The sequence below is a fragment of the Chelmon rostratus genome, chromosome 11 (assembly GCF_017976325.1).
Source record: "Chelmon rostratus isolate fCheRos1 chromosome 11, fCheRos1.pri, whole genome shotgun sequence".
In the NCBI taxonomy this organism is placed as follows: Eukaryota; Metazoa; Chordata; class Actinopteri; order Chaetodontiformes; family Chaetodontidae; genus Chelmon; species Chelmon rostratus.
Window position 1 is genome coordinate 20,137,773 of NC_055668.1, and position 16,541 is coordinate 20,154,313.

The window sequence follows — 16,541 nt, forward strand, 5'->3', positions numbered from 1 at the left end:
CCATCTGGCTGCGCGCCCACATTTCTGTGTGTGTGTGTGTTTGTATCCGTGCCAAGGTACTGGTCTCGCATCGACGGTCTTATCCGGGAGGCTCTGATCCTGCGGAAGGTCCGGGTCCGTCTGCTGATAAGTTGCTGGGAAAAGACTCATCCGCTTACTTTCAACTTCATCTGGTCCCTGAGGAGTCTGTGCATGGAGCAGGCCAACTGCTCACTGGAAGCTGTGAGTCCAAGGCCACGATGTACTGTTTTCACCTCTACACGCAATGAATGCTCACTGCACCACTCTCTGTGTGTGTGTGTGTGTGTGTGTAGAAGTTCTTCAACCCCAGAGTGCAGAGGGATGGCAGTCTCCAGGGAATAAACCACAACAGGTTCATGGTGACAGACAGAGCCATTTATTTAGGTGAGCTCGTCGGCTACACTTTACGACAGCGTGCCGCTCACTTCCTGCACATCTCCTTTTTGGTTGGCTTAAAAGAAAAGTTTAGTATTTTTGGACGCACGGTTACTTATTTACGAGAGTGAAAGGAGAAGATCGATGCCACTCTTGTCTGCATTAAGATGGGAGCGGGAGCCAAACGGAGGTGAGCGTATTTTGGGATGAAGACTGGAAGCAGGGGGTCACAGCTGGCCTGGCGTTCTCCAAAAGCCTGTGAGCCTAATGTAAAAATCTGTGGTTGCAGAGGGAAGTACATGGCAACTATTTCTCAACAAAGAAAAGTTTACACATCTGCTCAGTACTCCAGGAAGTTAAGAAAGGCTGAAAGGAGTCACAGCACTTAACTTGCTGTTTGTGTATGGCTTAATCAAACAAGAAACAACATATTAATTGGTCGAGTTTCAGAAGGGCTGATATTCACATTTCTGATGTTTGGAGGGAGCCAGGCTAACTGTTTCCCCCTGCTCCCAGTCTTTATGCTGAGCTAAGGCAATCGCCTCCTGGCTCCAGCTCTGTACTTAATGCACAGACATGAAAGTGGCATCGATCTCATCATCTTCTCATCATCTAACTCTCAGACAGGAAAATGATGAATGATTCCTATAAAAATTGATCTTTCCTGGAAGTTGAAAACAGAACATTCAGTAGATTTATCCACTGATACTACGCGGCAGTGTTTAAATATTCTCCTACTTATTTGTCCATCATGACGTTTTTTTCCTATTTGTTGGTCTACAAGATATTTTTGACATATAACTCTTATCTGTGTCCTGACAGGTAACCTTGACTGGGTGGGGAATGAGTTTACCTTTAACGCAGGAGTAGGCCTGGTGATCAGCCAGCCCGAGGGCATCGAGGAGAGGAACTCTACAGTGGTGGAGCAGCTACGGGCAGCTTTCGAGAGGGACTGGTTTTCACGTTACACCCGCTCACTGCAGGCCAATAAGATCCCCATCTGCAACAAGCACCAGATCAACAAGCTGGTGCCAGTGAAAGCTAACCACCTGGACAATGGACCAGTGCCTGTCAGAGCAGGCCAGCACGATAACGGACCTGCACCAATGAGAAGCAGTCACAAAGACGATGGACAGATGCCACTTAGAACAAGGCACCATGATGACAAACTAAGCAAAATTAGTCACCCAGGCATGGCCAATGGGTTGGCGCCAATTATAGACAGTTACCAAGAGAGGGGCCAAGTCAAAATAAGTCACCGTGACAACAGACAGGTTCAAGTCAAAGGTAATTACCACGACAATCCGATGGATCCACCCAGTCAGTCCGCTGAGAGCAGCGGCAGCAGGGAGATCTCCAACAGGTCCCTGTGACCACAAAGCACGACGGGTTCATTCTCACTGGAGGATGTTTGGGGAACTGCTCTCTTCCGGTGACGACAGACTTCACGCACTGGGTCTTTGTAGCATTTTATTATTGCCATTTTGAAGAAAACGGTAATATCTGGTTTGCAGGACTTCCGATGTGCACGGAAGAACTCAGGAAGGAAAGCGAAGGCTCCACAGCAGTCTGGCATTTTGATGGGGTTTTTTAAGGATGAAACTGCAACATTTTGGTTTAGAAGAAACTCTGGTTAATACACTGTAATTACAATTTACAACCTTGCTACTTATTTAATCTCTTTTCTCTCCTTGTTGTGGTCTCTCACGCAAAGGAAACATCTGAGCTCTTACTGATTGCCTAATGAAGCTGTTTGTGGTAGTCATAATTATTGCCCTTTAAAAGCAGGAACGACACCTGCATGCCTATGCAGAGATGAGGGGCAGTGCAGCATGTGTAGCTACACTAGCTACATTTAGTAGTGGAAGAATTACTATACAGCTTTATATTATGTGGCTCTTATTGCCTCTGTACTCAGATTGGTAGTGGATACTTTGGCCTTGTGTACTCTACTAATTTTAGCTTGATTTACATTTAAAAAAAACAAATTGAAGAATATTACCATTATTCCTATAATGGAAACAACCCTGTAGCTCATTTTTAGTGCTGACCCCCAGTTGAGGTAGTGGAGCTCTAAAAGGACTGATCTAATCATGTCCACCACAAGCACTAAACGCTGCACAGAGATTGGTTACATAATCCAGGATACGATGCATCATATCTCTCCACAGCAGGATGGTGTGCATCAGAATGTTTTATTTAATGGACGTTTAATTGAATTAGAGGATGCACCTTTTCTACTGTGTTTCTTACGTAACGCCAAATGTACTATGGCCTGGAATTTTCAGTCGGTCTCAACATTGAAAAACGGCAGCCTCAATAAGTTTAAATTGAAGGCAGGTGTCTTTCCCTGGAGGGACAGGGACTATTGATCTGAAAGGGTCCTTAAAGGTAATCATTCCAGTTCCCATACACAAATCCGAAAAGACAAGGCATTGAAAGGTTATCTTTAGTATTCTTCGAAATGCAATGTTGTGACTGATTGGACAAATGCTAAAGGAGCAGTTAGAAGAAGGGGCCAGAGGGTCTCTGCTGTCAGCCAAATCAATACAATGAATTTTTAACAGAGCTTGACAGTTGCAGTTGCTGCAGTTTGACCTCAAGGACATGGTGGTCGGTAATGTCAGTGCCTGTGACTGAATATATATTACTTTTACCATGTGGAGGTATAAAGCTGAAATGACATGATTGTTAGAAAAGAACAACTCATTTACACTTGGCTGGAAGCTTGTAGCGACTTTCATTTGCATTTTGAATGATCGCATGTCAATTTAAGACCTTTCACACTCGCTTTGCCGTGAGTGCAACTTTTTGTTACGAGGCTTGTGGGATTATAACATAGACAGATTTTTTTTTTACTTTCAAAGCCATTAATCAAAGAAACAGTAAAATGGGACCAGAGGGAGACACAAAGTGATGCTTTCATCAACAATATGCAGGGTGCTTGTGATTTAATGTGAAAACAGCACAGGTTGTCAGTGTTTGTCTGAGCAGAAAGAACAATAAAATACTTTAATTCTGCCAGAAACCTGGAGCTGTCACAGTCACGATGCAGAGACGGTTTAGCTGCAACCAGAAATTACCAACAAGCAGTCATTGTAGTAAAATGATATATCACATAATGTTTGGTGGATATCACAAGTATTCTGTATACAGTATCTGTGCCTGTTCTGTTTGTGGTACTGGTCAAGTGCAACGACACAGACTCAGTTATGTCATAATATGTTTCCTCAATGTACAGACAGGACACATGTAGCTGAGCCACTGACACCAGTGGAAAGTCAAACATTTGTCAGGAAAAAACGCATCTGACGCATGGTTATCTGGTCATGATGGCCAACTTCTGCCATCTACAGGATGTCAAGAGAAACAACATGTCTTCTCACATACTGCTACAGTATGTTTAAAAAATCAGCCTTGAGCAAGAAAACATGTTGGTTCACAACTACTGTTTATGAGCCAGTTCATATAAAGATGTATAAAAGCCAGCGACATCACATGGGAATGTACAGGATTTTCCTGCTAAAGTTAGAACTGGAATTACTACTATAACTATTATTTCTTGGTATGAAGTGATCACAGGATTGTTTGTTCTTTTTTAAAAAAAAAAACAAAACAACAACACTCACAGTATAATGTGGGGAATTTATATAGAACCCCTTAAGATATAAATTAGAATAATGTAATAATAATAACAGTTACATGTTTCATTCTAACATGCAAAAAACAAAAAATGACTATCCTTTGCTGCTGTATGTGTGCACTAACACTTTCTCTCTTTCTTATAAACAGATACATAACTCTTATATGAACATGTATATGAATGCAAACACAATGATCTGTTTCATTTGAACTTTGAACTTAGCGTTATCTCAATAATAATGTCCACAAAGCACTGCATTGCCACACTGCTTGTAATCTGACAGCTGGTCTGGAGTCAGATTCACAACTTTTATGCTGCTATTATCTATGATTGTCCCACAGGGGGGGCAGGAATGCAGCTAATGCACCCTGTGCCCAGGTCTTCTTCTACATGACTTGTTCATGTGTCTGCAGACTTTTTTGATAATTAAAAACAGTGACTATTTTCCAGTTAACAGGGACCAGAACTACACCTTTAATGGCATATTTTCAATGGAGACTTATTGTAGCCATAACACAGAACACACAGTATACACATGCCAAGGTTTGAGATCAGCAATGGTTTACAATCTGCTACATGCATATTGCAAAAGCGAAAGAAAAAGACAAAAAAAATCTGTATCACCTGCTGTGCATCCATGCCTCCAATGAGATGTAGGAAAATGAAACCATTTTTCACTGACTGCTCTATGAAACACACTCTTGTAGATGGGTTTGAGGTAGTTACAGAGTTAAACAGGATGACACACTGTTACTGACTGGTTCGCTTTAAATGCTCACTGTAAAAGCTTTTTAATGTTGCCTTCCTTTATTCTGTTGAATTGTTCGGCATGACGGCTGCCTGCATGCCCTGCCTTTATGAACTGTGCACAGTAGCTATGAGCCTTTCTAGAGATCATGATAATAACAAATCTTATATACCTTTAAAAAAATACAGAAGGAATGTATATTTATTGATAACCCTTGTTAATGCAAACTACTGAATTATCTGATTGCTAAGTTTTTATTCTTAATAAAAAACTCTTACCTTTTTGTGTCTGTGTTTGTGTTTGTGTGTGTGTGTGTGTGTGTGTGTGTGTGTGTGTGTTTAAATATAAGTTAATTGTGTTTCCTTACCACAAAGGCTGTTAATTAAAGCAAGGTGGCTTACCTCAAAAGTTAATCCTTAGTACATCACTGCACTGTGTCTGTCAGTCAGGCTCTGTATGTAGTCTAAATGGAGAAACCTCTGGCTAAGCAGAGGAGGATTCAGGTTGCTACGGGAACATAATTACTTATTGTAGACAGAATAATTTCCATTAATATTCACCTGATTCACCACGTGAGAGAACCTAATTCACTGAAAGGTTATAGTGGCACCACTGGTAGCTCACAGCCTCTTTCATGTACAAACTTGCTGCTGATGCATTTACTTAATTTAAGTACATTTAACTAATAATGCTTGCATACTTTTACTTAATTAAGGTTTTGAATGCAGAACTTTTGTTTTCACAGTGTGGTATTAATGCTTTCACTTAAGTAAAATCTGAGTAATTCTTGCACCATTAAGAACTGATATGTGTTTAGGATTATCTGAAAAAACACATCCATCTCTAAGATTAACACTTCTCTTTTGCTTTTATTCATAAAAACAACATTAGGAGTGTTAGAAATGTTACAGAACAGATCCTGAGAGATATTAAACCATCCTGGTATTACGCAGGCATGTCTGTGCATGATTACATCTCTTTTAACCTCTCTGACTAGTCGAAGTGTAACTAATGAGGGAGGCTTGTGACTTTATTACAGAAATAAAAATGGTATGATGCATCCATATTCCACCCATGATTATCTCCACTTTACCTCAACTACAACAGTGAAATCCTGATGTTACACTAATGCACAAGTAATAATAATCTAAAGATATGATATATAACAACAGTACACACAGGATATGTATCTGCATCGAGTACTTTTTTTACTTCTTTGAAAGCATTTACTTGATTATACTTAAGGAACATTTTCAATGTTTACAAGCTCCGACAGTATTTCTTCATGCTTGTACAGAGCTGAAACACAGGAAAAGGTGGTGTGAATGAAGTGAGTCTCCAGCAGCGCGCATTCCTTCGGCCGGTGCCACGCCGCCAGAGCCGCGAGCAGCAGCGCACTGACGTAACGGTTACCCTAACAACCGATTAGGCGTCACCACTCTTGACTGCAGATTCACGAGTGCGCTTTTCTTCTCGGAGACCGTCCCGTCCCGTCAGGAGAGGAGAAGCACTATGGGGACCACTTCATGAAGGACAGTAAACCAGATGTCTTTTTCCACCAGTTTGGGTTGGTGCAGTGGAGCTGGACGCGCTGACCTGAAGAACATCGCTGTGCTGGTGGTGTTGTTGTTGTTAACATTAGCCAGCGGCAGCCAACATGGCTGAGGATGACTGTGAATGGGTTGTAGAGAGCATCGTCGGTTACCTGGGAAGTCCCGAGTGGGTCATTCCTGTCACGGACTTTATGGAAAACAAATGCACAGGTAAAAAACAGGTTATTCGCCATGTTCAGAATTGTGCATCTGGTTACACGGTGAAGGATTTCTGGAGCTGTGCACCGCTAGCGCGGCAGCTAAGCTAACGCTAACGTGACTGCGATGTTTTTGTTAATGTATATTTGCACTCTGTGATATTTAAGTTATTTTCATGCCCTGGTAACTCTGCAGTCTACTTAATACACGTCCTTGTTGGGAGCTAATTAGAATTTCAAATCATTTGTCTCGACATTAATCCACAAAGCACACAGGTGACGATAAATGTAGCAAGTCATACCACAGTAAAGGTGAAAAGGTAACGTTGGCGAGATAGCTTGCTAGCTAACGCTAGTTAGTTAGAAACATTAGCCACCAAAGAGGTCATGCGTGTTAACTTTTTTGTTAACACTCAGTGGCAGTGTTATAGCTGGATAAAGATGTTAAAATGTCTTCAATGGACAAGGCATTAATGCTGAATTACTAACATTTGCATGTTTTTATTTTTTAGTTTTTGATGACGAAGATGAAAATAAGTTATCGTACACAGAAATCCATGTACAGTATAAGAAATTGGTAAGTACAGTCTTTGGTCTAGATATGTCAAACATGCTCACTGGAAGATTTTGCATTGCTGACTCATGAAACTGCACTGATGTAAGCAGCTTTGCTTTGCTCTTGTTAGGTGGAGAAGCTGTTGGATAATTACATGCAGGAGGTTGGCATCAACGAGCAGCAGTTTCTGGATGCGTGCACCTCTCCTTTTGCCAAGTCCAAAACACTGCAGGTACGTTAAGCTCCCTGCGTTTGCACACCACTGCCAGCCTGCCAGTTAGCCTGAATAGAGGATGGGATTTGCTTACATAACCCCATTTATGCTGCTTTTTGCATGATGGCAAACATGGCTGGGCTCTGTCTCCTCCTTCAAGGCAGATGTGCGTTATTCTAATGAATCAGCAAACTGAGAATCCAGTCTGACATAATTTACAACTACATTTATGGTTTTATCCCAAATTATATTTAGATCTGTCCTATTTAAGTGCTATGACTTTGTCAGGCTGAAGTGTGTTAACTAAACAGTGCCTGTGAATGTGTATCGCACTAAGCAAAGAGCGTGATTTCACAGCAGCTGTGCAATAGTGAAGACAGGTCATTTCAAACCAGCAGATCTTCATTAGAAGTTGTTAATGCTTTGCATGTACATACATGTATAAAGAATCTCTTGTGTTTTCATTCCTATACCGAAAACTTGACTTCACATACTTAGAGGGAAAACGTCTCAACTGTTCACTTCTCTCACGAAAAGGTTTGCTGCTAATTCATTCAAAAACTTGAAATTATCTTGATAGGAACAAGGACAGAGAAACAGGTGTGACGGGTCTGAGTTAATAAACTTGCAGTATGTGATGAGGCTCTGAATTGGTGGCACTAAAGTTGGAAAGTAACCCTTGTGTTTGGAAGGTCGTCAGCAAACAGGTGTGCTCCTTCCCTCAGTAACTGTCAGCCCTGCTGTTTGTGCATGTTTATGCTCTTGTGTAGCTAGTTTACAATGGAATATACATTGTCATGGTGCAATTGGGACCGCATACCAAAAATGCACTTCCATTGCATTAAGGTGCTGTGGATTAAACTCGTACTTTGCCTGTGTGCGTGTGTTGCGTCTGTTTCCTCGCCACTGTTGCCAAGTGCTTGCTAATGGGGGAATTGTTGGGTTTCTGTAGATTAAGAGTATGATCCTGACCTGCTCTATATGGAAAGTGTCCTCAGACTTCTTCTGTTGTGATTTATGAATTTGATTATTTGTATGTTCGCCCAGGCTGTTTAGGACAAATAAGAATGTTGGGATAATATTAGTGACACTTAACACCTTGGCACTGATCAATAGGTGTAATGTGCCTGTGCCAAATTGGCAGAGATGGAGCTCTGGATTTCATGGGCATCCTTAGGAGACTTGGATCTTGTTAATTGCCACTGAGATAAATCGTTAATGTCTGCAAAGCAGGTCAAATTCTTCTAAAGCAAAGATTGACTGTAGCAGAAGCTGCAGTAGGCAGTACGTAGAGGTTTGTCTTTTGTTTCACTTTACCCATGCAGAAACTTTGTATAAACATGACAAAACAATCTCACAGTCATACAAAACGGTAGTACAATGGCCTTATCTTGCTGAATTGGGTAGCGTTGCGTTTCAGTTGCTTTTTGGGATCAACTCTGAGAGATTGCTTGCTTTGCTGTTGTGTCCTGGATAGCAGGGCTCCCAGAAAGCTGAAGCTTTGCCAAGCTATGCTGCAAAATCAGTGAAGCATACTTTAACTTAATTAACTGAAAACAGACAAGCATCTCAGATAGTTTTGCTTCATAGCTCCAATCTGCTTGTTTAGTTGTTCAGTAAGATTTTTGATCTGATGAGTCACTGATATGAGGAGAGGTCTAGACTTGCAGTTGTAGACAACTGGGTCACAAAAGACAGACAGAGGCTAGGGACTCCTGCAGGAATGTGTTGCAGTATGTCTTCAGACTTACCTACTGTAGCTGACTGTACCGTTTCTGTGATTACGTTATACAGAGAAACAGGATGTCCTGTGGGTTTGAACAGTATGGGATAAGGGTGACTGACAAAGGGAAACAGTGAGGAGGAGAAAAAAGAAACGCTGAGCATTGAGACTGAGAAGCTGGTGACCCGGTTGAATTGTGCTAAGAGTGCTCTTCGTGTATAATTAGATACTGCTAATGTGAAAGATTAGGCCTAAGTACCACTCTCTTTGCAAACAGAGCTTAATTTTTGAAGGGACTTGAGTTGGGATGCCTACCACGCTGGCAGTACTGTACATTCTGTCCTGATCTAGGAGGGGCAAACAGGGCAAGCATACCCTAACAGGAACATTGACTGTTAATTCTTCATTGTTTAAGGGTAGCTAATCTGTAGCCAGCCACCTGTTTCAAGAAACGTTCGAGCACGGTTGCCACACTTCAAGCCAGCAAAAACTTCCATAATGGAGGACTTGTTTGAAATGCTGAACCAAAAATCAAGCAGATTGTAATTTTCTAATTCACAGTCAGTCGAATGGCTGCCAAAAGTTTTCACATGTCAATATCTGGATTGTTTTTCTGTTAAATATTTTTAAGACATCAGTGAGCTTGACAAGACAGACTTGTAGCTATGTGTACACAAAATACAAAGAGAGTATATAATATTCTATCTTTAACTTATAGAATGATGACTGTAGGTTATCAACAATCATATGTACTGTGCTTATATGGCTGTGTGTACTGACACACTCTGTACAGTCACAGATACAGTACTTCTCTCTACCCAATCATAATGGCATTCCTTCATCATTATCCTGTGTGAATTTTTCATCATCTTACATCTCGTTGTTTCTGTTGTTCAGTCTGTGTTCCAACCAGTTCTGGCTACGGATGACTTCCAGATGTTTCGCTCCCTGATGGTCCAGAAGAACATGGAGCTGCAGCTTCAAGCCCTCAGGGTCATTAAGGAAAGGAACGGTAGGAGGGATTGATACATACAGCCAGACACACACACTCACAAACAGGAAAACACTACTGATATAGCTGCCAGTACAGTAATATGCTGGTGTGTGTGTGTGTGTGTGTGTGTGTGTGCGTGTGCGTGTGTGTGTGCGCGCGCGCGCACATGTGCAGGGGCCCTCCCTGAGTGTCTCACTGATGGTGTGGACGTGATGACAGAGTTGCAGCAGCAAGAGATGAAAATCCTGCAGGAGGTTCTCAAGTAAGTCACTTGTTCTTTCTCTCTATTAGACTCTGCCTCATTCTCTTTATCCCTCAACAACAAACACACACAGAGTCGACTGTCTGCATGTTGGGTTTTTTAAATCTTCAGGGGAATTTCTTTAGATATCCTGACCTGGATGATCGACAGTCTTTATGACAGCTGAGTGTGCATGAACGATACCAAAGTGAAACCATAGAAATATTACAATCTCTAAATCATTAAGTGATGATGTTATGGGTAGCAATGATGAGTTTATATTCTCATGGGGCTTGATTATATATGCTCTTAATTCTGACAAAAAGCACAGAATTCAGCTTTGTACAATTGCAGTCATTGACAGTGTTTATGTAAAATATAGCCTAGTTTGATCTTTCATTCCTTGACCTTTTATGAAGCTCACATATATATTTATGCCATTGTATATGCAACAAAATGTCACATTGAAATGAACCGATTCCTTTTCTCTTTATGTAATGAGGCTGAAACATCACAGTTACCTTGCTTTGAACTGGAAACATGTTCTGTCAGAAGATGTGGGCACACTGGCCATGCGTGCCCAGGTTTCTAGAGGTTCTGCCCCTGCTCTCTAATGGGATTTTCCTAGCGGCAGCCTGGCCAAGTAGAACACACTGAGTCAAATGGGACTGCAGTTAAGCTCCTTAGGGTCTGGCTAATTTAGGTTGGAGGGATTGACACTAAACAAGCAACTGAGAAAAACAGTATTTTTATCCCCTTTGTCTTACCAGGGTGCCCTGGCTGCCTATCAGCACTGCATTCTCCTGCATTTGCTCCCTTCCAGATATACTGTCAGTACACTGCATTCCTGCAACTCATTTCCCGACAAGCACCTGAATGCACCATGAAAGAGTTGTTTCCCTTATTCCCTGATTGCAACCACAATACCATGCAATGATAACATACCTTGAACATTTAAAGCAACCAGGTGTCGACTGTGATGGATTTGGATTACAACCCGAAGCAAGTGTCAAGTTTGCAAGTTGACTTCCATTCTGCACTGACATGACTTAAACCCAGTGGTTTTGGGAGTTTGTGTGAAAACCTAAAGCACTGAAAGAAAATCATTAGTTAAGTTAAATCTTCATATAAGAAAGCTGTACTTAATTTTGCTGGATAAATACTGCTACATAAATAACATGATTTACAGAAATACTTTTCTCAAGTGCTCTAAACTCTGTTCGAGTTCAGGTATATTGCAGTTTCAGGTCTGGTTGACTGACCTGAATTAGTCTCTTTGTGGTTTGAGTGCCATTGTAATAATAAGGTTGATTGACAGGCTAAATGTTTTGCTGCACTATCAGTATCTTTACAGGATTTTTCACATAGTCACAGCTGAAATGATTATGAATATATATATAAGATAAATGCTGAAATGAAGCTTTCCGGTCACACATTCAGTATTGCTGTACTATTTTTACATGATCTCTCTCTCTCTCTGTCTCTGTTCATATTACAGTAAATATACACTAAACATGACTAAACATATAATGGTAAATGCTTTGCGGAAGTCTCCTCTAAGGCAATTTAAGTTGTTAAATAAATCAAATTAAAGGATCTGTGTGTGGCGCCCTGGTGATCCCTGTAAGCAAGTGAGGGCATAGCGTGGTTATCATGTGGAAATCCCTGACGTTGGTGTCTTATTCTAGTTTCTAGTCATCTGTGCCATTAGCCAAAGGTTAAATGAACAATAGAACCTGCTTAACTCTAGCTTAACTAGGTTCTTATCACACCTGGGCTACTAAACATACTCTGAAACAGTCTAAGTGGGCTCTTGAATGCTCCTTAGCAGGAGCAGTTCAGGCATGACTTTTGCTTGGGCTAAATGATTGACATTGAGCAATAGGAAAACTTTTTCTCCCCTGCTACTTTGTCCTCAGGAAATCAAAAGAGGAGTATGAAGAGGAAATGTCCAAGAGGCTGCAATTAGAGGAAGAGGTTGGTTCCACTTCCAGCAGCTGCCCTGATAAGCCAATGGCAGAAAGCAGAGGAGCCCAGAATACCACCTCTGCTCCAAGCCAACAAAGCAGCGCTGCCAAGGTAAGGCATCAGGAGCTGTGTGAGCCAAATAGGACCTGTGCACCAGCCAAACTATGGCTAAACTCCTGAAACCCATGAGGCTTTTTGTGCAACATACACCAAAAAGACACCTCTGATATGAAAAATGGGGTGGGATCTGCAAATCCTGCTGCATATCTGTGTTACCTTAGTTGGATCACTGATCATTAACTCAGACTTAGCTGCTAGTGCTTAATCGTTATTGCCAACATCCCTTTTGCCCTGAAAGTCACATCTCTCCATTATAATGTGACACTGTCTCCAATGTGCTGTTTATTCCATGCCAAGGCCAAAGCTGAGGGGAATAGCGACAGCAGCAGCAGCAATGGTCACCACACCCTACTGGTGAACGGAAACACTGCCAATGAGTTAAACCTGGTAACTCAACATGTAGTAACATTTGAATTGGTGGCTTAATAAAAAGTACACGACAGTTTGTTGCCCAATCTAAGGATGCATTCATATCAAAATGTATCAAATGTGGGTTGAAAATCAAGTTCCTTTGGTTAGGTGTTAACAGGTGAGCATCAGGCCTTTTCTTTGATACCAGAATGCGTGTGGTACACACATAGATATGACTGCATCCTGAGGGCAGATAGTAACTTTTCAGTTTCATAGTCTGCATAGAAGGTTGGCCATGCAGTGTGTAGCTTTGTAGTTTTAAAGCCTGTACATTTGGTTGTTAATCTAGTATCAATAGATTAAATACAATTAGAAAATGTGACTTATCCTTTTCAGTATCCAGAAATGTTCTCCAATCACGAGAATGTTTGTGCAAGTCTACAATCCGATGACTGATGCTGTGTTTTTGTCATCTGTAGAACATGTATTAAAGCTTGAGATTCCCTCCAGGTCAACAGCAAACCTGTCAGAATACAAGAGGGCAAGGCGGCTGCTCCAGGAGGTGGAGATGAGAAGATTGCGCCGAATAGCAGCTCCACGTCCAAACCCACACCAGGTAACTCAGAAGAGCTTCAAACTCTTCGCCACCATCTCTCCAAATCTGAGCTCTTCTTCCCTTTGTCTTATTGAAACTCTCTACCAGTGTGGATGAATTCAACACTTCATACATTTCAAGTATTAAGTGGAGATTGATAGTTTCTTATTGTTTGTCTAGTAAATAAGCCACATGAGCAGTGCTATTAATTTTATTATACTAATATTCTTTTTTATAGAAATATTGTTTCGTAAGAGACAACCAATCTGAGAAAGCTGCAAGTTACCAAACTCTGATTTGAATGTGTGTGAGCAGCTTGTGGCAGTAACGGTGTGGAGTCCAGAGTCCTTCCAGCTGTGAAAGCTCCAGTGAAGTCTGGTGTAGCCCCCGTCAGCCTCGGTCCTGAGACCAAGGAGCAGAGCAGCAGCAGCCGGGCTGCAGCCGAGGCGTGGCTGGAGGAGGCGCACAGGGAGGCTGGATTCGCTAAGCCATATACTGTGAGTCTGTGAGCCTGCTTCACCTGTGAGATGCAGGATGCTTCATGTGTGATGTGGCCAAATCTTGCTGTACCTGTAAGGTAATTGTCATCAGAGACAAAGTGTAAGAGCCAACGGAATTGTTTTCCCACTTCAGTGTCCAGCCTTTTGTTTGTATTGCAGGTTGTTCCTCTTTCCCTTTCTTTAAAAGCACAGTTGTGGGAAACCAAGTTCTGTTTTGTTTTCTTTTTTCTTACAGCACCTATTAGTGCCCAAAAATCCTAAATTTTCTCCTATGTCACTGTTTTAAAATATATATATATATGCACACATACTGTATATACTGTGTACATTCACTTGTGAATTAAAACATCAGCTATGAGCTGGGAGGAAACCCCAGCAACAGCTTAATTGTAAGCAAAATAGTGGAAAAGACAACTGGACAGGATTGCTCATGTTTGCTTGTACATGGTTTGCATTGCACTCCTCCTGTTTCACCTTCACCTCCACGTCCGCCCCCCCAGGAGCTGTCAGCCTCTCAGCAGGAGCAGCTCCAGCAGAGGGCAGCATATCTGCGTCAGCAGAGGGACAAACTGCATGCACTGAAAAAGGAACAGCAGAAACCCAAGCAGACAACCACACCAGAGGAGGCACCCCCCACCACCCCGGTAACTACAGCCTGTTGTATCTCCCTTCACAGAGAGGTCAGAGGTCAGGGCCCCCTGCCCGCCTGGTGTAGGACCCTATTATAAAACTACAGATAATTTTAGGTTAACACTGGCTTTGAGTTGTGTCTCTGTTCTAACAGTAATCACTTTGTCAGGACCTAATAATTTTGATTTACAATCCATACTTTTCATTTGTTTTTCCTTTTAATTCCTAAACTACATTATTCCTTTCACCAGATTTTCTTTAACCCCACATTTTTCCACCTGATTTTTCTTTCTTTTTCTTGGCATGATCATTGTGACTTATTCATTGGGTTCTTCTTCATTTCCCTCTGCCTGTATTCTGTCCCGTCCTGGCCTGTCAGGAGGCAGTGGGGCAGCCCCAGAGGAATGGGGCCCGTACCCCCTCTCCTCTTCCTCTTCATCCTCCTCCAGCACCACACTCTCCTAACTCCTCCAAACAGAAGGTGATCCATCAGCTGCGTCTGCCTCTTCAGCCTCCATCCCTCAAGCACAGAGGACTAGGCTGCAGCCTGAGCTCGTTTACTCCACTTAATTGCTCGTTAAAGCGACAAAGTGAAGAAACTTGAGGTCTCATTCACACTGTGAAATGAAATCACACCCACTGAAAAGCTATTTGTATGCTTAAGGTTTTGAAGTGAACGCTAGCATCGTAATTTATCAACATCTCATCTTAAGATGCATAAAGCTTTTTAAATATGTGATTATTTGAAGCCAGTTTGAAAACCTGAAAATAAGGGTGCAGCATAACCACATTCCCAGTAGTCTAGCAGCTGCTTTTGTTTAGCTTTCTGGCTACTACATGTATAAACGTGTGCTTGGTTGTGTTTTAGTAATTTTTCCCACTGCTTTTTCACTCCCTCTGCATTTTGTTTCAAGCCACTGGTGGTGATGATTATCTCATCTTTCCGTTTGTTAACCCCCCTGCTTGGTCTGGTCTCTTTACGCAGGAGATATCTGCCGAGGAGAGGAAGAAGCTGCAGAAGAGAAAACATCTGGCTGACAAGCTGAAAGAAGAAGTGATTAAGAAATAACTCCCCCTCCAAACGTCGATATTCTCATTCATATCTTCTGTTTGTTCCAATAATCAAACACATGGCTCCCTTTGCACAGCGAGTGAATTCACTTTATGTAACACAGGTCAGGCTTCTTCCAAAGAAACAGAAAAAGTCTGAGGTCTTCCTTCCTAAGAGTTCTTTCCATTTCTGTCTACGGCAAAAGAAGGTGCATCTCCCTTTATACTGTGGATGTATCGGTGTGTGGCTCTCAAGTATTCTGTGAGACAGTTGCACCAGTATGACTGAGCAAGTTCAGAACATGTCAGGCCACCTGAAATGCACTCAGACCAGTGAGTGCTTTTCAGTGCTAGAAGACTTCCCGATGGCTTTTACCTGATTTTTTTCTTCACATTGCAACACACACCTGGGCTGTGTCCAAAGCACTCCTGGGTTGCCACAGTGTGCACTACACACTTACTTTACTGACGTTGTGGATTCTAAGTGTAAAATTCCCACTTTGGAATGAAAATCATAGTCACAGCATGCACAATACAATGCTGCATATTCATAGATGGGTACATGTTAATTATAAAACACTTAACTGGTCAGTAATGGTGAAAAAGCATGATTAAGAACTAATTTTCCTGCTCATTATAAACTATTATCTTGGGAGCAGTGACCAAAGGAGTGATTTTGGACATATCCCTGAGCTTGTTTCTCTGTAGACAACAGAAATGGGCCATGTGGTGAAACACGCTCAACATTAGGCACAACATTAAGCGTTGCTGCTGGTGAAAGGCTTGATTGGCAGAGTCCTGTGTTGAGGTGAAGGTAACATTAGCTAGCACACGTTTACAGTCTTGTTCTCCACTGCTAGCATTCCCAGAGAGACGTCAGCTGTTACCACGTAGCTGATAACACCGTAGCAGCTCATACTAGTCAAAGAGCGCTGTGGAAGTTGTCAAGAAGAACATGCTGTCATGTGTTCATAAAGAGGCCAAGAGAACAGTGTCGCTTTCTATGAGGAATTCAGTATTTCATGTATGCCGTTTAATAAATCGCATTTTATAGAAATGACC

The 16,541-nt window shown here is 41.9% G+C and overlaps 2 protein-coding genes across 4 annotated transcripts in view; both read left to right on the plus strand.

Moving 5' to 3' along the window:
- LOC121614141 (inactive phospholipase D5-like) overlaps positions 1 to 2,170 on the plus strand; it is a 58,970-nt gene extending 56,800 nt beyond the window's left edge. Inside the window, exons 8-10 of the mRNA XM_041947931.1 lie at positions 57 to 222; positions 315 to 405; positions 1,219 to 2,170. Coding sequence (XP_041803865.1) covers positions 57 to 222; positions 315 to 405; positions 1,219 to 1,769 — 808 coding nt within the window. The 3' untranslated portion in view covers positions 1,770 to 2,170. The remainder of the gene's footprint in view (positions 1 to 56; positions 223 to 314; positions 406 to 1,218) is intronic.
- Positions 2,171 to 6,228: 4,058 nt separating this feature from the next.
- cfap36 (cilia and flagella associated protein 36) lies at positions 6,229 to 16,533 on the plus strand. 3 transcript variants are annotated; one of them, XM_041947198.1, is made up of 12 exons: positions 6,229 to 6,550; positions 7,050 to 7,114; positions 7,224 to 7,325; positions 9,928 to 10,042; positions 10,199 to 10,286; positions 12,185 to 12,344; positions 12,651 to 12,740; positions 13,215 to 13,320; positions 13,615 to 13,796; positions 14,300 to 14,443; positions 14,809 to 14,910; positions 15,415 to 16,533. In XM_041947198.1, the coding sequence occupies exons 1-12, from the start codon at positions 6,445 to 6,447 to the stop codon at positions 15,496 to 15,498; spliced, it is 1,344 nt and encodes a 447-aa protein (XP_041803132.1). In that variant the 5' UTR covers positions 6,229 to 6,444; the 3' UTR covers positions 15,499 to 16,533. The 3 variants fall into 3 exon arrangements, with proteins under 3 accessions (XP_041803132.1, XP_041803134.1, XP_041803133.1); XM_041947200.1 differs by lacking the exon at positions 14,809 to 14,910; XM_041947199.1 differs by lacking the exon at positions 12,651 to 12,740.
- Positions 16,534 to 16,541: the final 8 nt, after the last annotated feature.